At 39.0% G+C, this 12,551-nt stretch overlaps 1 protein-coding gene across 3 annotated transcripts in view; it reads left to right on the top strand.

The window, feature by feature from the left end:
* The window catches only part of galk2 (galactokinase 2), a 115,195-nt gene that overhangs the window by 2,684 nt on the left and 99,960 nt on the right, over positions 1 to 12,551 (top strand). For all 3 annotated transcript variants that reach the window (XM_080214003.1, XM_080214002.1, XM_080214001.1), the window contains exon 2: positions 3,056 to 3,144. In XM_080214003.1, the coding sequence (XP_080070129.1) occupies positions 3,056 to 3,144 (89 nt within the window). The remainder of the gene's footprint in view (positions 1 to 3,055; positions 3,145 to 12,551) is intronic.

Below are 12,551 nucleotides of genomic sequence, written 5' to 3'. Positions count from 1 at the left end.
ACATGAGAAATTATCACGGAAAATGAAGAAATGCCAGAGACATTGAACAAACACCTTGTGCCAGTAGAAGACACAAGTTAAATACTAGAAACGGAGGATTACCAAGGGGCTCAAAAGAGTGAGAAACTGAAGGTTACCAGCAAGAAAAAGTATTGACAAAACTAAAAATTGATAAATCCCCAGGACCTGATGGTCAAAATTCTAGAGATCTAAAAGAGATCCACAAAGACATTGGATGCACTGATTACAGTTTTTCAAAATTCACTAGATTCTAGAACAGACATGGCAGATTGTAAGCTGGCAAATGTAACACCACTATTCAAAAAAGGAGGAAGATAAACAAAGAAGTACAGGCCATTTAACCTGATGTTAGTTGTCACGAAAATGCTGGAATTTACAGTATTAAAGAAGTATTAACTTAGAAAATCATTGTATCATCCATGAAAGAGAAATGGTGTTTGACAAAATTGAGGCTTTTTTTGAGGTTGTAACTAGTAGGATAGACAAAGGAGAACCACTCATCTGATATACTTGCATTTCCAAAAGGCATTTTGTAAGGCTTTATAAGTTTAAAATGCGTGAATCAGTGATGGGGCCTTGGATATTTACTATCTATGTTAATAACTTGGCTGAAGAGACCAAGAGTACCTGTAAGTTATCTAAGTTGCTGATGATACAAAGTTAGGTGGAAATGCAAGCTGTGAGAAGGACACAAAGAGGCTGTTGAGAGATACAGGTTAAATGAGTGGGAAACAAAATAGCCAATGAAGAATAATGTGGGGAAGTTTAACATTATTTACTTTGATAGTAACAGAAAATGGGAATGTAATTTAAAAGGCATAAAACTTTTAATATTCAGAGAGACTTTGGGTATAGTCAAACAAGGAGCACAACATCATGCAGGTACCACAAGCAATTAGGAAGGCAGATAGCAAGACGGTTGGATACATTAATAAAGAAATCTTGCTACAGTTATAAAGGGCTTTAGAGAGATTACAGTTGGAGTACGGTGCTCAGTGGTCTCCATTTCTCAGGAAGGTTATACTTGTATTAAAGGCAAAGGTTCACTAGGCTGATTCCTGGGATGATAGAATTGTCTTATAATTAGAGGCTGAGTAAATTAAGCCTCTACTCTGCACTTTAGAAGAATACAATAGGAAAAATCTTCATTCAGAGGATTGTGAATCTTTGGAATCATCTACATAGCTGGTTGTGGATGCTCCATTATTGAGTATATTTAAGTCTAAGATGAACAGATTTTTGGTGTTTTAGAGAAGGCATATGGGGACCAGGTGGGTGAGTGAAGTTGAGACAGAAAATCAACCATGATCATATTGAATGGTGGAGGAGGCTTGAGGGGCAGGATGGTCAACTTTTGCTCTTTATTGCTGCAGTGCATCTGGTTAAAAAGTACAAATTTCAGCTGGGTTATGCTGACAGTGGAGGGAGTGAATGTTTTGTGGACAGTGCTTTTGAGGTCTGTAGCGAGTACTATTGCTTCCCAAATCCTTTCAGTGGTGTCCTGCGACACCTTGCAACAGCAATGTTACAAAGTCTTCCACAAAGTTATAAAGGCTTTGAGATGTGTGTCGTTTTTTAAAAAAATGTCTAAATAAAGAAAAGAGGTTGCACAACTTCAAGGTTATAGTCCAACAAGTTTATTTGAAATAAACCTGTATTGTATTGCTTTCTCCTGAAGGTGCTCATCTAGCTTCCACTTGAATACATAGAGTCATAGAAGTTTACAGTAATAAAACAGGCTCTTTGGCCCAATGTGTCCTCGCTGCCCTTTTTTTTAAACACCTAAGCTAATCGCAGTTGCCAGCACTTGGCCCATATCTCTCTATACTCATCGTACCCATGTAACTATCTAAATGCTTTTTAAAAGACAAAATTGTACCCGTCTCTACTACTACCTCTGGCAGCTTGTTCCAGACGCTCACCACCTTCTGTGTGGCAAAATTGCCCCTCTGGACACTTTTGTATCTCTTACCTTAAACCTATGTCCTCTAGTTTTAGACTCCCCTACCTTTGGGAAAAGATATTGACTATCTAGCTGATCTGTGCCCCTCATTATTTTATAAACCTCTATAAGGTCATCCCTCAGTCTCCTACGCTGCAGAGAAAAAAGTCCCAGCCTATCCAGCCTCTCCTTTTAACTCAAACCATAGCTTCCTACTAAATTTTTTCTGCACTCTTTCTAGTTTAAAATATCCTTTCTATGATAGGGTGGCCAGAATTGCACACATTATTCCAAATGTGGCCTTACCAATGTGTTGTACAACTTCAACAAGACATTCCTACTCCTGTATTCAATGTTCTGACCAATGAAACCAAGCATGCTGAATGCCGCCTTCACCACTCTGTCCACCTGTGAATCCACTTTCAAGGAGCTATGAAAATGTACCCCTAGATCTCTTTGTCATCTATGCTTTTAGCCTCAGCTACTCCATGTAGTAGCATGTTTCACATTCTGACCACTTACTGGGTAAATAAGTTGCTCCTGATTCCTTATGGATTTATTCATAATCTCACCAATTGCCACAATTAAATAAGATTCCTATTTGAGTGAGAAATTATCATTGGTATTTTTCATCTGATTTTCATATCCTCATCACAGCACCATACAAAAGTTTGCTGTTTCAAGAATTCTCACCACAATTTAGAGTATTCATCTTCCTGGAGTGGTGCAACAAAGCTCAAAGCTCTTTGGTATAGAATTCTAGTTAAATGCTTTGTAACTGCAGTGGAAACCAAAACAACTGAAGGTCTTTGCAAAAGCATTGTGAAGTTCTTTAACGAGTGTAAGTTTACAAAAGCTTAATGCTGGAACAAAGGAGGAGAGATGACCGAAAATGAGTTAAAGTGGGACATTCCTCTGATTAAAAGCTTTGTGTTCTACATCATTTGTTTACTGTGATTTTGTTTTTCATTATGTGTTCATCATTTGTTTTTTAAGTTTGAGGACCTAGAGAATCTGCCTAAAATTCAGGTAGGTGATTTTCTGTCTCCTGTGTAAAGCAGGAATCATTTACATTACATTTTGTTTCTTCAGGTTTATGAAACTAAAAGAGGCATTTATATCTAAGTATGGTGCACCACCTGCCTTTTATGCCCGAGCTCCTGGACGAGTCAATTTAATTGGTATGTTAATTAATTTAGAATGTACTGCAGACTATTTTCTATACAGATTTTTTTTTAACATTTTGGTATTTATTTACCGATATCCGATTTTGCCACCTGTTTTAAATTAAAACTGCACATTTTAGTTTTGTATTCTGTAACAATACACTTGCGTAACTTCCCTCTATAGAGATTTTTAATGAAATTTGACCGAAAATTTTAACACAACTAAGCTATCATTAACACCTGAATATAATACTGTAAATAACATGGAAATTGTGGGCATTGGAATAATAGACTACATCGCCTCATGCATCTTCTTCACCTGTCTCAGTTACCCTCATGCATTCAATTCGCAGCATGACAAGATGTTTTTAAGACTGAGGGAACATGTCTATTATGCTAGTTATGGCGGAACCTTCATATAACCTAGGCAGAGTGATCGTTGTATGTTGTTTGAAATTAATAACCTAACTGATAAAAAAACTGAGAGGATAAGAGCAAAGTTCAGAGTACAATAAAAGACACAATAAATATTCCAGAAGCAGATAAGGTTATAGGAAGTACTAAAATCCCTGTCAACACTGAAATTGACAAAAAATTAAGACAGATTACAGTGCTTTACAAAGCATCAGCAAATAAAAGTTGTGGCACAATGGTTAGCACCAGGAGTTCAGGTTTGATTCTGGCCTTGCGTGTCCGTCTGTGTGGAGTTTGTACATTCTCCCCATGTCTGCATGGGTTTCCTCCAAGTGCTGCAGTTTTCCTCCACAGTCTAAAGATCTGCAGGTTAGGTGGATTGGCCATGCTGAGTTGTCCTGTAGTGGCCAACGATGTGTAGGTAAGGTGGATTAGCCATGGTAAATGTGTGGGCTTATGGGGATAGAGTGGGGATGGGGGTGGGATCCTGGGTAGGTTGCTCTTTCAGAAAGTTGGTGCAGACACAATGGGCTGAATGGCATCCTTCTGCACTGTAGGGATTTTATGGAAGTCTATAGGTCAAAGTGTGAACAGTATGCTTTAGGATTTACAGACAGGATGGGAAATTACTCAAAGTGTTCTGTGCCAAAATATTTGCAATATATGAAAAAACAATTGGGTTAGAAACACAAATTCAGGCTGATGGGCTATACCCCTGTGGAAAGACAGGGATGTTGGTAAAGCAGGAGTACCAGTAGTGATATAAGACCTAATCAAATAATTGGAAATAAAGGACTTGAACATGAGTAAATGAGTGTTTGAAACAGTGCATAGAACTAAACAGCAATGAAGGATTTTAGTCTCTGTTGGGAGTTTTCTGCAGACTTCCTGACAATAGCGATGTAGTAGACTCCAGACCTCACTGCAGCCTTGGTCCAAACACGAACATAAACTGAATTCAGGTGAGGTGAGGTTGACTGAGTTGGGCATCAAGCTGCTATTTGATTGAGTGGGGTACAAAAGAGCCTGGCTGTAGTCACATTGTCTTGGTCCATGTAGGTACCAACAACATAAGTAAAACTTGACAAGAGACTCTGTATAGAAAGTATGAGGAGTTGGGCACCAAATTAAAAAGCAGAACCTCAAAGATCATCATTTCTGGATTATTATCTGAGTCACATGCACATTGGCATAGGAACATAAAATTAGAGGGGGGTGAATACTTGTTCAGTGACTGGTGTGGGAGAAATGGGTTTGTTGGATACTGGCACCAGTATTAGGGAAAGAGGACCTCTACAGAGGGGAGGATCAATTGTTGTTGTGAACTGCATAACAAAAGCAGTAGGGAGGGTTTTAAACTAAATAATAGGGGCAAAGGATTAAATGTGGGCAGATGTGGCCTATCAAAGAGTAGAGACAAGGGAAGAGAAGAAGGTATTAATATGGAAAATGATAAACAGACAATGACAGAAAAGGACAAAGTGTAAATCAACAGATGAGGCTGGAGATTACAAAAATAATAAAAAGACAAAACTTAAGGCTCTGTTTCGGAATGCATGTAGTATTCAGCACAAAACAAATGAACTGATAGACTGCACTTACTAATCTCCATCTGCACTAATAGCCATTACAGATACTTGGCTGAAGGGTATGCTGTTTTTTTTGGGTATTGAAGGGAATGTTTTTTTTTAAGAAAGCTAGGAAGTTACGAAATCATAAAGGAGTGATTTTGTTAATTAAATAAGACATTGACACAATAGAGAATGATGACCTAACTTCAGGAAACCAGGATAGAGAGGTGGTTTGGAATGATAAAGGCAAGAAGTCAGTTGTGGCAGTGGTGTATGTTGCTTCTAACAGTAATCACAAGATAGGACGGGATATCAACGAACAAGAAGTTGGAGCTTGTCGGAAAAATATGGCAGTTATTGGGGGGGGGGGGAGGTTTTAATTAGCATTGGGATTGGAAAAATCAGATGGGCAAAGGTAGCATAGATGAGGAGTTCATAGGATGTTTTTGGGATAGTTTCTTAGAACAGCACATTCTGGAGCCAATCAGTGAGTAGGTTATACTGGACTTCGTATTGCACAATAAGATAGAATTAATTAGACCTCATAGTGAAGGCGCTCCTAGGTAGCAGTGATCATGATTGAATCTTACATTCAATTTAGCAGAGAGGAGAGTGGGTCTGAAACTAATATTTTAAACTTAAGTAATAACAGTTATGAGGGCATGTAAGCAGAGTTAGCAAAAGTGAACAGGCAATTTAGGTTAAGGAATCGGTCAACAGAGATGCAAGAACAGACACTTAAAAGGATTTTTTTCAGAATACACAGCTTGGATGCATTCCAACAGGAAAGAAAAATTGAAAAGGGGGATACATCCACACTCTATAGTTAACTAAAAAAGGTTAAAGACAGTATCAAACTTAAAGAAAAAAGCATATCATTGCACAAGGCTGATGATAGGAGAGAATATAAAAAACAACAAAGAATGACTAAAAGATTAACAAGCGGGATGTTGAGGGGGTGCCTGAGGTGGCTGGTACTGCCTAAACTTCAGACAATACAAGGATGATGAAGCCAGTGTCTCTGTTTAGAGACGCAACTTTATTTAGACCGGTAGCCGCTAGGAGACCATCAAAGGTCAGAGCAACTGTGAGACAGGGCAGCTAGACATGTCTGATAAAATCTGACGTATACAATTCAAAGCAGAATTAGGGGTTTTTCTTATCAATTACTCCCACTTTTCATTAACTTTGAATTAATCATTTTCAATCTACACAAATAAAAATACAAAAATACCTGTCATATACCTTGGCCAATCGCATCTTACCTTCTGGCATAGTGACATTTTATTAGTCTGTAGAATCCGGAAGCTAACTCCTGTCTTTGCCCACTTCCTGTGTTGCCTAGTAACCTCAGACACTAACCCAAAGTTCAAATGAACGTTCTCATGGGTTCCCTTGTAGGTCACTACCAAACCAGATTAACCCATGACTCCACATCTGGGCATGCATCCATCTTGTCTGGACAGTGAATAAACCCTACTCATGAAATATGATTAAGTGTTCTAAATGTTCTCTTTGTTTAAAATCTTACTGATAAATCTTGTATATTCTCAAGATCTATACATTCTCTTGGAATATGGCTTTGCCCTAATGCCTTTTACCATGATACTTCACAGCAAATTGCTGTTGGCTAAAATGAACATAATATCTTAAAAATACATTAATAATTCAAAATATCAGCGCGTGTTTTAAAATCATAATCACTTGTTTAAATCTCTTACTGCATCTCATATGTAAACTGCTTTCTTGCTAGCTCATAAGCTTGTTTTAAAAGCCATTTAGCTTAATGCTGGTAGTTATGTCAGTGTCTCAATGTCCAATGGGTTAAACTAACCTGTTGGGGTTTCCTCACTTACGGGAGGGGATTAAAGTATGAGAGAAAGCTAGCTAGAAATATAAAGTTGGCAAGAGTTTGTGTCGATATTTAAAAAGAAAGGATTAACAACATGATCGTTGGCCCTAAAGAAAGTGAATCTGGGGAGTTAATGGAAAATAAGAAGATGGCAGATGAGTTGAGCAGGTATTTTGTATCGATCTTCACTGTAGACGATACAGATTACATCCCAGAAATGGCTGTAAGTCAGGGATTGGAAGGGAGGGAGGAACTCGAGAAAATTACAATCACCAGGTAAGTGATATTTAGGAAATTGTTGGAACAGTGGGTTGACTGGGCCCTGTGGATTTCATCCCAGGGTCTTAAAAGGAGTGCATAGTGAGCTAGTTGATGCAAAATTCACTAGATTTGAGGATGGTTCCATTGGTTGAAAAATAGCTAACCTAACTCATTTATTCAAAAAGGGAGGGAAACAGAAAGCAACAAACATAGGCCTGATAGCTTAACGTCTATCATAGGGAAAATGTTAGCAGCTATTAGGAAAGATGTCATAACAGGATGCTTTAATAGATTTGAGGCAATGACGCAGAGTCAATATGGTTTTGTGAAAGGGAAATCATTTTTCCAATTTATAGGAGCTCTTTGAAGAAGTAACAGGTGCTATGGATAAAGGGAATCTGACGGATGTACTATACTTAGACTTCCAGAAGGCATTTAAGATACCTCATCAAAGGTTACTGCAGAAACTGAAAGCTCATGGTGTAGGGGTAACATATTGGCATGTATAGAAGATTGGCTAACTTGCAGGAAACAGTGAAGAGATAAGTGGGTAATTTTCTGGTTGGCAGGATGTAGTGAATGGTGTACCACAGGGATCAGTGCTGGGGCCTGAACCCCTTATATATATAAGCAATTTGGATAAAGGGACCATGTGTACAGTTGCTAAACTTGCTGATGACATAAGATAAGTAGGAAAGTAACTGGTAAAGAGGACAGACGGAGGCTTCAAAAGGATTTAAAGAGGTTATGTGCGTGGGACAAAGATTTGGCAAATGGTCTATAATGTGGGAAAATGTGAATTGGTCCATTTTGGCAGGATGAATTAAAAATAAGCATCAGCAAATGGCGAGAGGATGCAGAATTCTGAGATACAGAGGGATTGGAGTATCCTGGTACATGAATTGCAGGCACAGCAAGTAACTAGGAATGCTAACAAAATGTTATTGTTTATTGCAAGGAGGATTGAATACATGAGTTTGGAAAGTGATTCTTCAGCTATACAGGACATTGGTAAGACCGTATCTGAAATTCTGTGTACGATACTGGAAGGATGTAAATGTATTGGAAACAGCTCAGAGAAGGTTTACGAGATTGATACCGGGAACGGATCGTTGTCTTATTAGGAAAGGTTAGACAGACTAGACTTGTATCTGCTAGACTTTAGAAAAGTAAGAGGGACGATTGAAATATGTAAGATCCTGAGGGAACTTGACAGGGTGGATGTGGAAGGGAGGTTTTCTTTTGTGGGACAATCTATAACTAGGGGCCACTGTCTAAAAATAAGGGGTTGCCCATTTACGATAGATGAGGAAAATGATTTTCTCTCAGAAGTTGAGAGGCTTTGGAATTCTCTTCTCCCAAAGGTGGTTGAGGCAGAGTCTTTGAATATTTCTCAGCCAGAAGTAGATTTTAGATAAGCAAGGGGGAGAAATGTTATGGGAGTAAGCAGGAACATGAAATTGAGGTTAAAATTAGATCAGCCGTGATCTTAGTGAATGGTGGAGCAGGTTCGCAGGCTCAAATGGCTTACTCCTGCTCCTAATCTGTATGTTTGTAAATGCAGATTAGGCAGAACGTTCTCCAACATTGAGTCATATGTAGACATTGCAAAAAGACTGCGTTGTTGGAGACCAATCATCTCAGCCCCTGGATATCTCTGCAGTCAACCCTCAAGGCAGTGAACTTGGCCCAGCTGTGCAGTTGTTTCAGTGATCTCTCCATCATAATGTCAGAAATGGGGTTGTTTGATGATTGCAGTGTTCAGCTCCCTTTCAAAATACTCCACTGATGTTTGTTTGCAGCAAGATCTCCATAACATACAGTTTCAGCTGATAAACAGCAAGTAATGTTCACATTACAGAAATGTTAGATTATGACTATCTCCAACGAGAGAACCTAATCACTTCTCTTGACATTCTTGACACCGTGGGTGGCACAGTGGTTAGCAATACTGCCTCACAGCGCCAGCGACCCGGGTTCGATTCCCGGCTTGGACCACTGTCTGTGTGGAATCTGTGTCTTCTCCCCGTGCCTGCGTGCGTTTCCTCTGGGTGCTCCGGTTTCCTCCCAGAATCCGAAAGAAGTGTGGGTCAGGTGTTTTAGTCATGCTAAATTCTCCCTCAGTGTACCTGCACAACGCCGGACTATGGCAACTAGGGGATTTTCACAGTATCTTTGTTGCAGTGTTAATGTAAGCCTACTTGTGACACTAATAAATAAAACTTAAAACTGCATCACCATTGTGCAGTCCTCTACTATCAAAATCTAGGTAATCTCCATTGTCTAGAAACTCGGCCCAACCAGATACACACATGCTATGGATATGAGGGCAGGTCAGAGGATGTGTACTCTGTGCTGAGTGAATCATTTCCTGCATTCTCGCTGGCTGCCTACCATCTACAGAGCACAGATCAGGAAATGGACACTGTCCTCTTGCTTGGATGGGTGCTCCTGTAACGACTGGGAAGCTCAACACCACTTCCTCCATAATCAATGTATCATGACTTCAACGTGTGATACCTCCAAAATGCACTGCAGCAACTTCATCCCAAACTCATGACTTTCACCAGCTTGGAAGGATGTGGGGCAAAACTGTGGGAACAATACCCTCTTTAAGATCCCTTTCAAGTCACACAGATTGCTCACTTGCAACATAATTATTTTTCATGGCCTTGCACTTGAAAGGGGGAGCGAATCAACTTGGGTTCCTGCTCCATTATCAGCACCTAGATGTCTCATACATTCTTGAAATGAGTGTGCAGATGCCAAATAGTGACAGAATTGGGCTTGGTTGTGTCTTGCTCCCATGATTGAAGACTAATGGCAGTCGTTGTTTGGGCTCACTTTCGGGGAGGTACTGGGGAATTTTGATCCAAGTTGCTGCTTTCTGAGATTAAGAATAAGGGGAAAAGATTAGAGCAAGAAAACAATCATGAAGAAACTATACTCTGACACTTTTAATCAGGCAAAAAAATCTGAAACTTTATTATTAATTTAGTTAACTTACGCTCCTCTGTATATTTACAGCCATTTTTGTCCTTTCTTTCATAGTAACCCTGTGGTCATCATTGGGTTACTGGCTTAAAAATTAAGCAGTGACTTAATGATCGGAAGCAATTTAACATTGCTTCGATTTCAAAAACTAAACCTCTGGAGAGAGATCACAACTTAATGTTTTGGTTGTGACCATTGACATTGAAGAAATAACAGCTTTTAAATAGGAACTTAGAAAATTGAGCTGAAAAGAAAAGGAAACAAACACAAGGGTGTATGGGAAGAAATGGCAGCGCGGGCTCGTTGGGCCGAAGGGCCTGTTTCCCGTGCTGGGTTGTTCTTTGTTCTTAATAAACTTAAAGTAAAGACAGAGTTGATTAAATGGCTGAGCAGGTATTAACATGAGGCAGGAGGACCTTTCTGTTTGGCACTGTTCAATCCTATAGCTTTAACATTAATTTTAATTTCTTCAGGCCTTAACCATACTTTACACTTTATTTTAAATGAAAAGACTAAGTGTGGGGAGATGGATCTACTCAGGGAGTTTGGGTGGTGCAGGAAATCCTCTGTCTGGACACTGCATTGGTGGAGAAATCTGCATCCTTGGTGTTGGCCTGATTCTCTTTAGAACAGTAGATCCTTTGTTTTCCCTGTTTATCTTGTCTTCAGTTCTGACTAATACCCTAATTGCTTTAGATATTCCTATAAGCTGTCTGTTTCCTGTCTCTCATTGTGTATGCTTTTTCCTATTGACTCATTTTTATTATTAGCCATTTAATCATTTTCCAATTCTCTTCACATTACAATCTGTTCGTACTACTTGGTTCATGTGTATTTTTGTTTCTTTTCTTCCCCTTTCCCACGTTAGGCTGCTATTTAGAAGCTGTTCATTTTTTGAGTACTAGTGAAGGATCACATAAAAAATATGTGAACCACTGCTTTCTCCACCGATACCATTGGGCCTCTTGAGTGTTTGCTGCAGTTTGTAATTTTGTTTCCGATTTCCAGCAGTTTTTTTGTTCTTCAGAATTTTCAGTTTTAATTGTGTGAATTAATTTAGTTTCCTTAAATAGTCATCTAATTGCATCTTATGATAGAGCACCAGCAACAGAACAGCCATTCACATGGGGCTGTCTTTGCATTTAGCCATGATGTGGAGATGGTGGCGTTGGACTGGGGTAAACACAGTAAAAAGTTGAACAACACCTGGTTAAAGTCCAACAGGTTCCAAAAGCTAGTGGCTTGTGCTACCAAATAAACCTGTTGGACTTTAACCTGGTGTTGTGAGACTTCTTACTTTTCATTTAACTACATGCATGGGATGTCTGGCTACTGACACTTAAGCTTGAAAGCAGGGAGCAAATCAATTTGGGCTGTTGCTCCAAGCGGTCCTACTGACCATTATTCGTGATTTCTACAGATTGAGCAGAGAATACTGGACGGGGGAAGATGCTGCTTGAGTCCAGATAAAAGGGCAGCTTCAAGTTTTTAATGAAAATAAATTATTTCAAATTTTAGTAAGTGCAAGAAAAGTAAGGCAACAAACTTGAAATGGGAAAATGACCTTAGAATCATATCTATTAGGTGAAAGTAAAGCAGTTCTAAATATTTCACAACTTTGCATTTGTCATCAGTACAAAGCTAAATGGTTGCAAGACCACCTACTTGCGTACCCTGGTATAAGCTAGAATTGGCAGGATTATACTGTTCGTGCCAGTGCTGTTAGGCTTAGCAACTCCGCCAAACCAATTCCCAGCACATGCTGTTCGAAAGGAAATATTTTGAAAGATTCAGAGAGCCAAAATAAACAAGAAAGTTAATGAGAATTGTAAGTGGTTGATGTCAGTAGCTTTTCTGACCAGTGTAGGTTTTTCAGTAAAATTATAACTTGCACATGATGCATGCTATTAAATATAGTAAATAAACTAAAGAACAGAGCTAGTGAAAAACTTGTAGATTCTTTCTTATCATCTACAATTCCTTTCAAAATCTCGGGCTGTTCCAAAGCATTTTGCAGTCAATTAAATACATTTGAAGTGTGGTCGTTGTTGTGATATAGGGAAAATAAAATGATCAGTTTATCCTATCACAGGGATGAGATAAATGATTTTAGTGATACTCATTGAAGGATTGAGCATCGGTCAGTTTGCCAGCACAACTTTCTTGCACATCTTCAAAAAGTGCCGTATGATTATTTATGGCAACTGAGCAGGTAGGTAAGACTTCAGCGTAATCTGGAAGGTGCCAGAGGACTAGAAAAAGGCTAATTTAACACTCCTCTTTGAGAAAGGAGGGAGGCAGGGAAGATGGGAAATTATAAGCTACTTAGC

Source organism: Carcharhinus amblyrhynchos, chromosome 28, assembly GCF_965287045.1.
Source record: "Carcharhinus amblyrhynchos chromosome 28, sCarAmb.v2.hapA, whole genome shotgun sequence".
NCBI classification, from domain to species: domain Eukaryota; kingdom Metazoa; phylum Chordata; class Chondrichthyes; order Carcharhiniformes; family Carcharhinidae; genus Carcharhinus; species Carcharhinus amblyrhynchos.
This window is presented reverse-complemented; position numbering and strand designations above follow the sequence as displayed.